Raw genomic sequence first — 16,185 nt, 5'->3', positions numbered from 1 at the left:
TGAGGTGGGACAGACAAAATATACAGCAAGGAATGCAGATACAGGCAGCTTTAATGGGAAGAGGGGTCAACTGAAAGACCAGGCAAATATAACAGTAACAGGGAGAAAGAAAGGAAAAAGAAATAATAAAAAGCTATTATAAAATAATAATACAGCTATTTAGAAAAACAAGCTTATTCATAATGGAGGATCATTACACATATAATCTGATGGAAAAGGAGGGAAGGAACAATGTAAGAGTAGAAAGAAGAGACTGGGATCTCTTAAGTAATTCAGGAAGAAAAAGAATTTAGGAAATTCAACAGAAGGCAAATACAACAGAGGCTGGAATACCCAAAACACAACTTAGGAGGCCAAAGAATAGAGGTCTGTAAAGCTCTGGAAGGTTCTGATTCAGGATAAGGATAGAGAACAGTAAAGCACTAGGATAAAATTGGAAAAGCAACTCTATCCAAAGTCCATATTTAAGTTTAGAGTCACAACAATAAATCGCAAGTACAATATGAAAAAAGAGGTAATTAGGTATCTCAGAACTTACCTTTTTTTATAACAGCCAATTATTGAGATAAAACTCATACCATATAATTCACCCCTTTAAAGTGCACAATTCAATGGTTTTTAATATAAAACCAGAGATGTACACAATCAATTTCAGAACATCATCATCATCCCAAAAAACAACCCTGTATGCATTAGCAGTCACTCCCCATTTCTCCCAATTTCCTCAGTCCTACGCAACCATTAATCTAACTTCCTTTCTATAGATTTGCCATATCTGGCCATTTCATATAAATGAAATCATCCAATATTCCAGCCACTTTGGAAAACTGTCTATGAATATAAACTAAAGGTAAACATACCCTATGGCCCAGCAAATCCATTCAAATATATTCCAAGAGAACAAATACATAAGTATACCAAAAGACATGCATAAGAATGTTTCTAACAACATTAATTCATAAATGCTAAAAAATGAAAATAACTCAGAAGTCCATCAACAGTATGGATTCATAAAGTATGACCTACTCATACAAAGGAGAACTATAAGGCAATGAAAATGAACAACTATAGCTGCATCCAACAACCCAAATGAATCTTAAAGAGATAATGTTAACTGAAAGAAACAAGACACAAAAAGTATACACTATATGTTTTCATTTATATAAAATTCAAACAGAGGCAAAACTAACATATGGTGATAGAGTCAGGATTATGGTTACTTCTGGGAAAGAGAGAAAAGACAAGGATTAAGAAAGATTTGGGGAGGATTCTGGAATGTTGTAATGTTCTACTTCTTCACCTGTGTGGGAGATACATGTGTGTATTCACTTTGTGATAACTTACAGAGCTACATACTTACAATTTATGCACTATTCTGTATGAATGTCAAAATTGAACAAAACTTCTAAATACTTTAAAAAAAAAATAATCTCAATATAAATTTAAAAATATATAATGTAACATATATACATACACAAAATATATCAATATACGTTAATACCATTTCTTTCATTAAATGATACAGAATTTATTCAAATAAAATTCTTTTTAACCCTGGAAGTAGAAAGCAAATGAATAAATAAGTAAACAAAATGCATATTTTTTAGACGACCTTATTACCTTAAAAATAATTCATACTGGAAATAATCTACGTGGTAAGAGAGGCAGCCAGATCTGATGAGACTTATGTAAATAGAACACACCAGCACCTATGAAGTAGTCTTGCTCCTCCTGCCACCCCCCACCGAAAATCTGATCAAGCCTATATATCCAACTACCAATTTACAGGATATAAAGACAGAAGAACACATTAAACCACACCACAGGAAAAGAATTAGTAATATCCAGGATATGGGAAACCTTTCAGGGTAAACTACCCAACTTATTCAACAAATAAAACACAAGGAAAAAAGTATTTGGGGGTACACAAAGATTTAAACAGCCTTGTAATACATATCAACTAATTGTTGGACTTTATCTGTATACTGATTCAAACAAACTATTAAAATATATACATACAACATTTATAAAACATTATGACATTTATGAAAATTTGAACCCTAACTGGATATTTGATATTACAGAATTATTTGCAAAAAAATGTAAGGTATGATGATTGCATTGTGTTGTGATTGGAAAAAAATTTTTTTTCCCTTTAGAAATATAATGAATAACAAAAAGGACCTACTGTATAGCACAGGGAATTATAGTCAATCCCTTGTAATAACCTATAATGGCACAGAATCTGAAAAAGATTATATACATGCATATAAACTAAACATTACACATATAAACATATAAACTAAATCACTTTGCTGTAAACCTGAAACACTGTAAATCAACTATACTTCAGTGAAAAAAAATAAAAAATAAAATGAAAAGAAATATATTTAATAATTACAGATGAAATGTTATAAGTTGGATCTGCTTGAAAATAATACAGGACAAGACTAAGTAGGTAAAGGTGTAACAAACAAAACTTTCCACAAGTTAGTTATTGAAGATGGATAATAGTTACATGAGGTTCATTATACTATCCTGTCTAGAACAGTATAGAATCTTAAGAATTTTTTAAACAGTAATAACCTATATGTCCTTTTATATCTTTTGAATATTAAAGCATTCCAGAAAATTGAACCTTTTTTAAATAAGCACATGAAATTAAAACCTTTAAAAGCATTGGCAAAAAAATAAATTTAGCAAGACTTACCTAGGAAGGGGAATTCCTCTCTTATAAAGGTCCACTCTCACTTTCTCTCCCACATGTCTATAAATCTCCACCACAGCCAATATTGCAGCATCTCTAACCTGCCAAATAATTCAGAACTTTAAAAACTTACATGAGACACAATAAAATACTTCACCTCAAGGTAACATTAAATTCACAGACCAACTTGAAGCTCCAAGTTGGTTTTAATGCCTCTAAACCCCTGGGAGATTATGGCAGGTCATTAACAAAAACCAAGATGACCTGCCAAGAAACCTCTAGAGAAACCTTGTAAAAGTTTTACAGAAATCTAAGAAACATGTAAATAAATCTGGCTTTAAAAAAATCTTCTATTTGTAATAATATTGTATAAAGAACTGATAGTAACTATATGAGTACAAATCATTATCATGGTTAACATATTTTCGTAGAATAAAACTGCCTTTCAAGAATGTGGCCTGAAAGCAAACAGATAATTATACACCAATGTTCACAGCATCATTATTCACAATAGACAAAAGGTGGAAACAACCCAAATGTCTATCCATGGATGAATGGATAAACAAGATGTGGTATATACATACAATGGTATATTATTCAGCCTTAAACAGGAATGGAGGGAAATTCTGACACATGCTACAACATGGATGAACCGTGAAGACACTATGCTAAGTGTAATATGCCAGATACAAAAGGACAAATACCGTATGGTTCCACGTTTATGAGTAGTCAAATTCATTTAGAGAGAAAGTAAAACGTGGCCACCAAGAGCTGAAGGACTGGGGGAAATGAGGAGTTATTGTTTAATAGGTAGAGAGCTTCAGCTTGGGAAGATGAAAAAGTTCTGGAGATGGGTGGTGGTGATGGCTGCACAACAATGTCAGTGTACTTACTGCCAATGAACTGTACACTTTAAAAAGGCTGAAATGGTAAATTTTATGTTGTGAATATTTTACCACAATTAAAAGAAAAAATAAATGTGGCCTAAAGACAGGAATGTGGAAGACAGCTTTTAGTTCCTTTGCATAGCTCACTGTCGAAGGGCAAATGAAGAGACAGCAGAACTCTCTACAAACCTCTAGAGGCGGAGCTAGGGCCTAAAAGCAGGGAAATATCCAGGGTCATTCCAAATGCCCAAGCTGTGCCAAAAGGATTACAGCCAAGATTCAACTCCACCACAAAGGACAAGGTCCAGAACACACCCCTGTATTATGCTTATAGTATTTGAAGCTCAGGGAATGAAATTTCCAACAAGTGATATACCACTGGCACAAACAGGGTTATGACTGTTGCAAAAGTTGTTATGCAGGAATGAAAAGGAAGCTGACAATCTGCCCTCACAATTAGCTTATAGGAGGACTAGAGAAGGAAATTCAGGTTCTTTGTTACTCAATCTTTCAAACTCAAGAACTATCCTTTAAGTCCCATCTATCCTTAATACTAGCCAAACAGCTAACAAACTTAAGCTACATTTGTGAATATAGTGTATTCTTAAAAACTAAATGTGGTAGACTTTAAAAGGAAAAAATGAAGTGGAATCTTGATTTTACCACCCCTCTCCACCCTCTCCCTTCTTTTTAAAAATGGAATAAGAGCATTAGAAAATAAGAGGCGGCTAAAAAATTAGTCAGTGCTTAAATGTAGATAAAATTTTACCTGACTGTTGGAATCTCCAAATAGGATACACAAATGTGGTACCAACTTGCTGAGGACTAGTGGCTGAGCCCCAAAACTAAATATAATTTGAAAAAAAAAAATAAAGAGAATTTGGTTTTAATCAAACAGTAAACAAAATATCCTTATACTTTTATCTGTCTCAATAAGACAAATATGGTGGATAGCATGGGCACACATCATTAAAATATGAAGGATATGAGACACAGCAAAACCTAATTCTAAACAATGTGAGATATGTAAAACTGAATAATCATGACTGACAATGAAAACTGTCAACACATGATCCAACAGAGCAAAATGTTCAACCAATGGCACTCTTAAACGTAGCAACCTATCAATCACTTACAAAATCTGAGTTTTTGCATTAAAATACTGTTTTTTTAGACTCTGGGTCTCAAACAAATTTGCATTCCAGTACAATAAGTAAATTAAAAGATCTTTATTTATGCTTATTAATATTTTGATGAGGTCATGGGTTGAAAGCAAATGACAAGACAGCCAAAAACCATGAAAGTTGTGCAGACTGAATGCACTTACAAGCTCTAGATGGCAGAAAGGACCATAGAGGAGTAAAAGAAAATAAAATGAAGGTATAGTTAGAGAAAAGGAAGTAACACTACAAAAAAGTTGAAAGCTACTATATATTACCTATCTTGTTGCACAGAACTTGAAAAAATAATCCAGAAAGAGAACAAAAGCCCTAGTTTACAATTTCTTCAGGCTGGAGTTCTGAGCTCTGTGGCATCTATGCTGTCAGAGCTCTGCACACTGCTGTCAGCTTCACTGTCTGGTTACCTGGGGGAATCTTATTCAGTCTATGATTTTGGTAACCACCTGCACTGCTCTAGAAAACCTAGGGCCAACTGGCAAAAGGGGGCTGGGGAAAATAGCTACAATTGTTGAAATACCACTGAGTTTAAAAAACTTCCAAACTGGGTCCAGAACAGAGGTAGATCCTAAGTTATATCAGTACATTTGTTATATGACCATCTATTTGGGTGGCAACTATTAACATATTAAAGAGAAAAAAAGAAACTCTTCTTATCAATGACTAATAATTCTAAATTAACAACATGAAAGATAACAACATACATACAAAAAAATTAACAGATAAAGCTATCAAATAAAAAAACTCTGGTGCCAGAGATAAATTAATAACTATTTAAAATTTGTTATTTCCATAGCTTTCCTTGAGCTTTGTGAAATGGATTTTGCTTTTTTTTTTAGAAAAATGAAAAACATACTCCAGTAATCATAAAACTTACATGTTTAATGTTTCAATAAGACACAGACACATGCCTTCTCGAGATCGAAAATTCTTGTGCTTAAAACCAGAAGCCAACTGTTCCCAAATGTACTATTTGAAAGAAAAGTAAACATGTATAACAAAAAATTAAATTACTCATGTTACAATCTTTTATCTATTCTCAACTGTACAACCAACCTTACTGGTAGCTAAATTTTCCCACAGATTTCTCTACAAGTTTTTCTAAGCCAAATTTGCACTGATGCTGCTCTCACCCATTTTTAAATATCTTAATCACATTTTTAATTTTTATTTTATATCTTTCACTTTAGATTTCAATTATTCTCAGAAAAACTGTGTCCAACATTTAAAAACCTTAAAATTTACAACAACATATAATTTCTTCTAAACTTTAGAAACCGTCAATAACAATGTTACCATTATAAGCCTAGTAGTATTGCAAGCATTTAAAAGGTCCAATGTTGCCTAGCAACTAGTACAGACTGTCACATGGAACAGGCTTTTTCAGTTTTTTATAATTCAGGGGTTTTTTCCTTTTAACACTGGATCCAAATACAGAAACATAATCATTCTATTGTTATCCACTATAATCTTTTTTTTTTAAAAAAAAGCATAGATAAACCTATACAAACAATCTAAAACAATTATATGGGTTTGTTATAAGAAGGAATTCAACTTTGTTTTTCTAAACATATAGCCAATTGTCCCAATCAATCCTTTCTCCACATTTAAGAAACACCACCCTTACCATTTACTAAATTAATGTGTACATACACACATACTCTCACACATACACACAAACCCCTACTCCTGGGCTCTATTCTCCCTGGACTCTATATTAGTTCTACTAATATTATTTCCTCTGCCAAACTTTCTGAAGGGTAACTTGTAAGTTTACCAAAAAAGTCTTAAATGTGAACAACCTGATCCAGCAACACTATCTCTGGAACTCTGTTCTATAATTACATTTATGTCCAAAGACACATGTACAAGGATGCTCTTTACAGTACTCATAATAACAGCATGTCAAAAACAAGTTAAGGGCTTCCCTGGAGGCGCAGTGGTTGAGAATCTGCCTGCCGATGCGGGGGACACGGGTTCGTGCCCCGGTCCGGGAAGATCCCACATGCCGCGGAGTGGCTGGGCCCGTGAGCCATGGCCGCTGAGCCTGCACGTCCGGAGCCTGTGCTCCGCAACGGGAGAGGCCACAACAGTGAGAGGGCCACGTACCGCCAAAAAAAAAAAAGTTAAAATTTGAACTGCTAAGCAAGTGTCAAAGGATACCCATCAAATTATAAGGATTATATACATATCTTTATACTCTACAGTATAAAAAATCTGAGGAAGTTTACTTTCAATACTATTTGGATTTTTAATAAAACATATGTAATACAATTCTTAAACTGTATTTTAAATGATAACACATAGTATCACTATATTTTGTAAATTCTGATTTTTTTTCCCACTTAACATGAGCTACTCTTTATTTTTTTTTATTTATTTTTTTTTTTGTGGTACGCGGGCCTCTCACTGTTGTGGCCTCTCCCGTTGTGGAGCACAGGCTCCGGAAGCACAGGCTCAGCGGCCATGGCTCACGGGCCCAGCCTCTCCGCGGCATGTGGGATCTTCCCGGACCGGGGCACGAACCCGTATCCCCTGCATCGGCAGGCGGATTCTCAACCACTGCGCCACCAGGGAAGCCCCTACTCTTTATTTTTTAAAAAAATAAATTTATTTATTTATTTTTGGCTTCAATGGGCCTTCGTTGCTGCACAAGGGCTTTCTCTAGTTGTGGTGAGCGGGGGCTACTCTTTGTTGTGGTGCACAGGCTTCTCATTGTGGTGGCTTCTCTTGTTGCGGAGCACGGGCTCTAGGCATGTGGGCTTCAGTAGTTGTGGCACATGGGCTCAGTAGTTGTGGTGCACGGGCTTAGGCGCTTTGCGGCATGTGGGATCTTCCTGGACCAGGGCTCGAACCCGTGTCCCCTGCCTTGGCAGGCGGATTCTCAACCACTGTGCCACTAGGGAAGCCCCCAACATGAGCTACTCTTTAAATCCTTGTTTACGTGTTAATTTATTTTTACTCCTCTTTCAAAATACGTCCGTAAGGGCAATTTTTTTCTACCATATTCATAAAACACAGGTCACCATCATCTAATGTATGCCTTATATAATTAGTAACCATCTGTTAAAATAAGAAATTTTCTCCTTGTTTCAGTAAGAGTTGCAGAAATTCATATAACATTCAGTAGTTCTCAAAATAAGCTTTCTCACTGAACACTGTATTGTTTGTAGGTAGCAAAAACCAGAAAATCCTAACAAATAGTATAATCAGTACATTGTCAAATCACTTAGATCTATGAGTTAGCTTTTTGCAAAAGCATTAAAGAATAGAAAAATAAGAAAAAGGAAAGCAAAAAAATCAAAATGTTAAATATTGACACTATCTAAAATTTCAACTTCTTTAAAGCATTAGCAATAATTTACTGTTTAAAATGTTAGTTTTTATGTCCCTGGGGTTTTACTGACTTGCAGTGATTACCATCTATCTTTATTGTTATTTAATCATTAATTAGCAAAATCTGAATTCTAAAATGTAGGCCTACCATAGGTGGTGCTACTTGATCCATTAACTTCAGTATCAGAGTCTGAGCTTCATCTCGAACCTTGTCTTTGGCATCTCCCATTCTGTCTATTAAAGCTACAATAACTAGAGAAATTAAGGGGGAAAAGAATAAATATTTATAATTCATCTCCATTATAAACTGTATTTTACAAAATTACAAATATCAATTATTTCCATAAGTGAAAAGTTATGAGGTAAGCAAATTGTTTCAAGTTCTTTACTCATGAGTCCAATCAAAAATAAATGAGAAGCAAGTTTCAAAAGAATACATACAGTATGACATCCACTTATAATAATAATGTTCAAAAAACAGGCAAAACTTAATATTATTCTTTTTAGAGATACATATAGACGGTTAAGCGTTACAGACCAACAGGGAGCGATTATCCCAAAGGTCATGACAGCAGTCATCCCTGGTAGAGGGTGGGAGGTGTCATCAAGAAATGAAGAGGGAGCATATAAGGAACTGGCAGAGCTCTAGTTCTTTGACCTGGGCACAGGCAGGGGTTGGTTTTATAGTTATTCTTTAAATTGTACATGCTTGATATGTATTATTCTATAGGTACAACATATTACTCAAATGACAAAAACAAAGCACGGGTCCATGGGATTGAGGTCTTTCTCTACTATGTCCAAGACCTTGACACTATTCCATGAAAGGAGGCAGGAAAGGCAGTTAGAGTCCATTCTTAAGAGAGTTTTCATGAAACAGGTTGCTGTAACTATAAATCAACAAAGCACCACAAAGAAATCACATGTATTGGGTGTGGGGGGAAGGAAACGGGAGGGGGGCTTGAACTGAGGTTATGGTTTCTAAAGTCAGCCCATAGGGCAAAAACATCTCATAGTCAAAATTATCTTTTTGTAATCCCTTAAATTACCACTACCACTCAGTGTAGTATTACTATGTGTGTGACCAAACTAATCTTTTTGTCTTTATCTCCTCAACCCATAAATATGTGCAGCAGTGCTCACCTCAGAAGATTACTGAAATATATGTAAACAACTCAGAGAGTGAAGGACATTGGGAAAGCATTCAATGTGTCTCTAGTTTATTTATAGACACATATAATTAAATGTGTATGTAATGTAATGCAAACGTATGCTGCAATGTTAACATTGTCTATAACATAACAACCAGAACTGATATAATAATCAACAACATTTAAGGAAAGAAGGAACACATCCTTCTGGAAGAAAATGATTTGAGTGAGAAGCCAACCATGCAAAATGGAAAGATCATCCAAAAATCTAAGCTTAATCAAGGAAATGATTGTGTAAGAAAACGAAGTCCTTGCAATAAAAATCATAAGCCTAATCATGGGGCAACTGAAGTATCTGTCAGTTGAAACAGTATAAATCCTCATTTTGTTTAGATGTATTGTTAACACTAGAGAAATTCATCTATATCTACATGATTGGCTATTGTGGGACTCATTCTGATAGCTTCTGACAGACCGAAGACAATACTAAACACTAGTAAATGTTAGATATTATTATGTACTAAGCACTGAATTATCTCACTTAATCCTCATAACAATCCTATGAAACAGAGTAGGCCCGTTTGATAGAGAAGGCCCAGAGGAATTAAATACTTTGACCAAGGTCACACAAGTAGTGTTAGGCTACAGTCATAACTACTTCCATTTATTTGTGACTGAGGTGGGGGGTGTGTGTGTGTGTGTGTGTGTGTGTGTGTGTGTGTGTGTGTGTGTGTGTGTGTGTGTGTGTGTGTGTGTGTGTGTGTGTGTGTGTGTGTGTGTGTATTAACAACCACATAACAATAATGAAACAAAAAATAGACACTTCATTCCTAAGAGGTAGAGTTTAACTCCAAAAGAAAATAAAGGGACTTCTCTGGTGGTCCAGTGGTTAAGACTCCGTACTTCCACTGCAGGGAGCACGGGTTCGATCCCTGGTTGGGGAACTCAGATCTTGCATGCCGTGTGGCGCAGCCAAAAAAAAAAAAAAAAAAAAATTTGGCCCAAACAGGGCTCACTTCAATTTAAAACTAAAATTTATAAAACATAAACAACTAAAACAAAAAACCTCACACTACGTAAACTTAAGATTTACAGCTATTAAATTAAACAAAAAAATTCATAATTTTTTTCCTTTTTAACATATAAACTCTTGGAGTCAAACTGAACAAGATTTATTTCTAGCTCTGCTGGTTATTTAATTATGCAAGATAGTAAACTTCTCTAACTTCAAAGTTTCTTTGTCTGTAAAATAAGGAGGGATCCAGGTCTATACCTCACACAGCTAGTGAGAGAATAAGTAAAACTGGTAAAAAACACCTGTGGCCAAGCCCATAATAACCATTCAGAAGTGTTAGCACTATTCCTTAAAGATCTGTAGATAATGAACATGCAATCAATAATTATTGGGAATACAAACCAGAGCTTTTCACTCTGTAAACTCTCAAAAAAACCTTGTTAAACAAACAAATACATCTATCATAGACTGGAATTTGGACAGTGAAACGTGGAAGAAGTCTGAAGCATAGGTGTTAGCATATTTTATTCTCTTAGCATTGTACAAGATGCAAACCATTTTACAAGATGCAAAGCTGATGACCAGGCATCCTGACTGTTCTAATACCCTTTCTACAAAACCATTTTGGATTAAACTATCTGTTTAAGATTTATAAAATATGAAATCCTTTACTGTTGTCATAAAACCAGGCTTGGGGGAATCATAAAACCAGGGTTGGTGGTCCAGTGGTTAGGACTCTGTGCTTTCACTGCCTAGGGCGCAGGTTTAATCCCTGGTCAGGGAACTAAGATCCCTCAAGCTGCATGATGCGGCAAAAAAAAAAAAAAAGAAAACTTGGTTGGTTATCAGTGTTAAATGTAAATTGTATTTTTTTTTTTTTTTTGGTTTGAACATTAAAGTTTTCCACAGTACATGTAGTCACAAGAGAAAATTTAAATATATTAAAGAATTACATTAATAGAGTCCATACTTTTTTTGGTACTTTGTCTAAAACTGAACATGAACCTCAATTTTCGTAAAACTTCACTTTTTTTTTTTTTTTTTGCGGTACATGGGCCTCTCACTGTTGTGGCCTCTCCCGTTGCGGAGCTCAGGCTCCGGACGCACAGGCCCAGCGGCCATGGCTCACAGGCCCAGACGCTCCGCGCATGTGGGATCTTCCCGGACCGGGGCACGAACCCACGTCCCCTGCATCGGCAGGCGGACTCCCAACCACTGCGCCACCAGGGAAGCCCCTAAAACTTCACTTTTAATGTAAAAAGATAAAAAATATTTGTAATGATAGTTAATAACCTAAGTGTACCAAAAGGAAAACAATATCACTCACATCAAGTTACATATATCTAAGGTTACATTATCAAAAAAAACCTTCAGCACATAACTTAATTCAATTCCCTCCTTTTATGGAAAGGCTCCTAAAATGGTTTGGCTAAGATCTATGACGGAATAATACAAGAAAGCTAACTCTGCGATTCTTAGTCTAGTACTGTATCTCTTTAAAAGCACACAGATATACTGTAGCCTCTCTTGTAGAGCTGTCATACAAATTAGAAATAATTATTTGAGGATAATCTTTCATATATGTAAAGTAGAGAAGCCCAGTAAATGGATAAAAAGTGGGCATTCAATAAATGGTAGCAAAACTGGGATGAAATTTTCCTATTATATCACACTGACTCTCAAGTAGTAACAAGTTCAGGTTTCACTAAGAAAAATAATGAACACTTAGGGTTCAAAGTGAAAACAATACTGACTAACAGTAAATGCTCAGGGATAACCAGAAAGAGTTAGGAGATTAAAAGATAAAGTTACACATATGAGAATATGTAGATATGTGGGAAACATACAAAAAACACTAACCAACAAAAACAACTTAATGTAATTTATTAATATTTATGGGTATAAGAATCATGAAGTAAAAAAAAATTCACTATATGGTGAGATTAATCTGCAAAGCTCCCAGATATTGAAATCGGAAGTAAATCATTAAAACAGAAAGGAAGGGGGCCTCCCTGGTGGCGCAGTGGTTGAGAATCCGCCTGCTAATGCAGGGGACACGGTTTCAAGCCCTGGTTCGGGAAGATCCCACATTCTGCGGAGCAACTAAACCCATGTGCCACAACTACTGAGCCTGTGCTCTAGAGCCTGCGAGCCGCAACTACTGAGCCTGCGCTCCTAGAGCCTGTGTTCTGCAACAAGAGAAGTCACCGCAATGAGAAGCCAGCACACCGCAACGAAGAGTAGTCCCCTCTTGCCGCAACTACAGAAAGCCTGCACACAGCAAAGAAGACACAACACAGCCATAAAAAAAAAAAAAAAAAAAAAAATCCAAAAAAACCCCAGAAAGGAAGTACCATGGAGAAGAAGAGAGGATTTCAAAAAGAAATAACAGCACAGCAGAGGCATAAACAAGCTAAGCCAGAGCTAACAAGAGTGAGCAAGTTTCTGATTAACAATAGTGGAGAGTATTTACTGACAATCACAAATAAATAAGGCTGCTGAGGTGGAGAAGAGCCATAGACGCTGAGAGAACTGAAACACCAAGGACAGTAAAACAGAAATAAGTTTTGAAAACAGGACAGTCCTGGGAGGCAGCAAACTAGGGTTCTGGTCCTAATACTCCTACTGCCTCAATATAAACAGTCAGTAAGTATATCAAACCCCATCTGGCCCTCCTTGTGTCTGAAAAATAAGTGAGATATGTGATACCTAGAATTACTCTCAAGTCTAAAATATTGTCTGTAACAACTAATAACTGGGAGCTACTACAGGGCAGGGGTGACAAACAGAGGTGCCCACAGTCAGGGAGGTACCAGAAATGCCAAAAATAAACCAGACCTAAGAACTGCAGTATTCCAACCTCTGTGTATTATAACTGAAATTCTCAGTTATGAGGAAACAAGAGGAGATGGGAGAGACTTATGGATTGGAAAGCTCATGACCCAGACAAAAAGGAAGCTACGACAGAGCTTCTGCCTTTATTTACACATGGAAATGGAAGAGCAGGGTTGCCACATTGGCGAATTTTTGAAGACAATCTACAAATATGAATTTTTACTAACAATGATTCAAAATACATTAAGAGAATACATAAGCAATAACACATGTTGGCAGAGCACAGTTTTTAACATCTATCATAGGATTTTAAGCAGGAGACTGACAGCTTAAAAATCATCTTTTCAGAAGATATTCATACAAATATTGAATTAGAACCAAGTATTGATTAAAAAGGCAATAATAGAGATAGAGAAAGTCACTAAGATGCTTTGCTGAAAGAATAGACAATAAAAATAAAAGAAGAAACTGGCAGAATTTAGTGGCATACCAAACATGAAGCTGACCAAAGATAATTTGAAAATAAGGGCGATAATACATTATGAGGCATTAACTTAACCCATAAAAGAAATCACAAACATCTGAGGTTACCCTTAAATATATTTCTACATAACAGGACCAAATCCACTCACTGAAGCACTCCAAAAGGCACGCAAAGGTCACTTAGGTTTAAAAGATAAGTCAAAGCCAACTTTTCAATCTAACTACTATACAAACAGCTTTATACTAGCACATCGTTCTGGACTGCAAACATACTGTAAGTAAGTGCTGCTCAAAGTATGGCCAGCAGCCCAGGACCAGTCTACAAACTACTTGTGGTAAAGAAATTGTGAGTTTTTCTAAAACAAGGTTTGGAAACAATCTGACCAAAGTAAATTATACATTTGTTGAATTTACCAGTAAAAAATTGAGCCTTGTATTTTTTTTCATTTCATTTTGCTGTAATTTATTTGTATTGTATTTTACAAAATATTGGTCTGCAGTAGACTAGAAATGAAAAACCTGGTCCTTCACCATAGATAAGTGAAAAGTGGTGCTGCGAATTATATTATAAATTATTAATATGTTACAAAAAAGTAAAAGATAAGTAAAAAATTTGAAAATACAAAGTAAAAATCTATTAGCAGTATAGTCGGTAAGTTTTTTGCTTTTGTTTGTTTTTGTCTTAAAAGGAACATATTTATTTAAATAGGCTTAAAATCTTTTATGTTCAGCAAATTAAAATGCTAAGTAGCAAATCTCTGGGTTGTATAAAATTACATTTTTGCATTTACAAAGAACTAATTCTGTTAAAAATTATGAGAAAAAAGTATGTCAAACCCTACAATAATTTTTAAATAAAGTTAACTTACCCATTGCTACATAGGACTTAAATCGTGTTGATAATCTGTCCACGAAGGCACTTAAAATTTCCAATCCCATTAATGACACCTACAGATGGAAAGAAATTTTAAAGAATACAAATTACTGATGCATATTTTAATATCAGTATCTAACTGCTGACATAAAGATCTTCACATATTACCAAGTTTTTAAAAAAATAAGGAGATTGAAATATTCAGGGTGAACAGTCATGAGGGTAAGGCACCTTATTCTCAAATGGTTCAATAATAATGATAATAATAATGATGACATGCAAATGCAGAAAGATAGTGATATAGCATATTTGGCAAAATATTAATAACTGGTAAATTAGGTGAAAGGTACACAGGAGTTCACTGACTATACCTGTCACTTTCCTGTAATGTTGAAATGTTTCTTAAATGAAACAGTTAAACAAAACAGCACATTTAATTACAGAGGAATTCTAGCTTCTGTCTGGGATGAAGAAACTGGAAAAAAACATCACTCCCACCATGAACAAGAAAAAGCCAAATAATCTACAAAACCATAACTATTCTTGAATTCATCAGAAAGCTAAGGTTGTAAAATAATCATCTAGGTTGAAATCTTTAGGAAAGACAGGTGCTAAGGAGAATGAGACATAAGCAGAAGGTCACATGTGGCAGAGGACAGATGGAAAATGAAGCTTAGATGCAAGTGCGTAAAAAGAATTCAGCTATATTCAACTCACTGTTAATAGCTGAGTGTGGGTTAGCATGAAAATACAGAATCCCTATTAGCTGCAGACACAAGGAGAGTTCACACCCACTTGCCGGCTCTTTCTCCACAAACCTCCACTAGACACTGATAATTAAGACTGAGGACAAGGTAGGAGATAAGAGAAAGTCTCTTGGTGGTTACAGGTCTCGTAGGAAGGGAGCAGCTGCCTCTGCAGGAAAAGAACAAACCTTTCCCCTTTCCTTGTCCTACAGGAAACGAAAGTTTGAAGCTACTGAGGGAAAGACAATGCTGTTACCCTCTAGACAGAGGTAAAAACTCATACCTATTAAGTAAAGAGAAAAGGGAAAAAAAAAAAAAGGCTTCTACTTCAAGGGTAGGAGCAAAAAACCATGCTGGGCTCTGATGATTAAAGGTTTCAGCTGAGGAGGGGCAGGATTTCTGATAAAGCCTTACCCCCAAGACTCAGGGACAGAGGGTTCCTAAGACTGAAGCTGGACCAGGAAAACAGCTGGACCAGGCCCACTACCCATAAACCAGCCAGCAAGAACAGAATAAGAAGCAACAGCAGTCTACCACTGGGGAAGAAGAAAACCCCTCTATGAAGCATGAGAAAAAAGAGAAGGCCTAAAGTGTAGGGGGGGGGGGCGCAGAAACATTGAGGACCCAATAATTCCACTCCTAGGTATATACCCAAACGAATTAAAGCAGAATGCAAACAGATGCTTGCATGCCAATGTTCATTACACATAATTCATTACAGCCCGAAGATGGAAAAGCCCAAATGTCCATCAACTGATGAATGAATAAACAAAATGTGATATATGCATTCAATCAAATATAATTTGGCTATAAACAGTAAAGACCGACACATGCTACAACATGGATAAACCTTAAAACATTATGATAAGTGAAAAAGCCAGACACAAATGGCTACATGTTCTGTGATTCAATTTATAAGAATGTCCAGAATAAGCAAATCCATAGATAGAAAGTAGATTAGTGGTACTTAGGA

The 16,185-nt window shown here is 35.6% G+C and overlaps 1 protein-coding gene across 25 annotated transcripts in view; it reads right to left on the bottom strand.

Moving 5' to 3' along the window:
• Positions 1-16,185, bottom strand: part of CLASP2 (cytoplasmic linker associated protein 2) — a 181,024-nt gene that overhangs the window by 151,807 nt on the left and 13,032 nt on the right. For all 25 annotated transcript variants that reach the window (XM_067005787.1, XM_067005791.1, XM_067005788.1 and 22 more), the window contains exons 2-6: positions 14,462-14,540; positions 8,257-8,360; positions 5,650-5,741; positions 4,364-4,439; positions 2,711-2,808 (exon numbers count right to left, since the gene is read on the bottom strand). In XM_067005787.1, coding sequence (XP_066861888.1) covers positions 2,711-2,808; positions 4,364-4,439; positions 5,650-5,741; positions 8,257-8,360; positions 14,462-14,540 — 449 coding nt within the window. The remainder of the gene's footprint in view (positions 1-2,710; positions 2,809-4,363; positions 4,440-5,649; positions 5,742-8,256; positions 8,361-14,461; positions 14,541-16,185) is intronic.

This window comes from Kogia breviceps, chromosome 10, assembly GCF_026419965.1.
Source record: "Kogia breviceps isolate mKogBre1 chromosome 10, mKogBre1 haplotype 1, whole genome shotgun sequence".
Lineage (NCBI taxonomy): Eukaryota > Metazoa > Chordata > Mammalia > Artiodactyla > Physeteridae > Kogia > Kogia breviceps.
The sequence above is the reverse complement of the archived record's forward strand: the minus strand, read 5'-3'. Positions and strand labels throughout refer to the sequence as shown.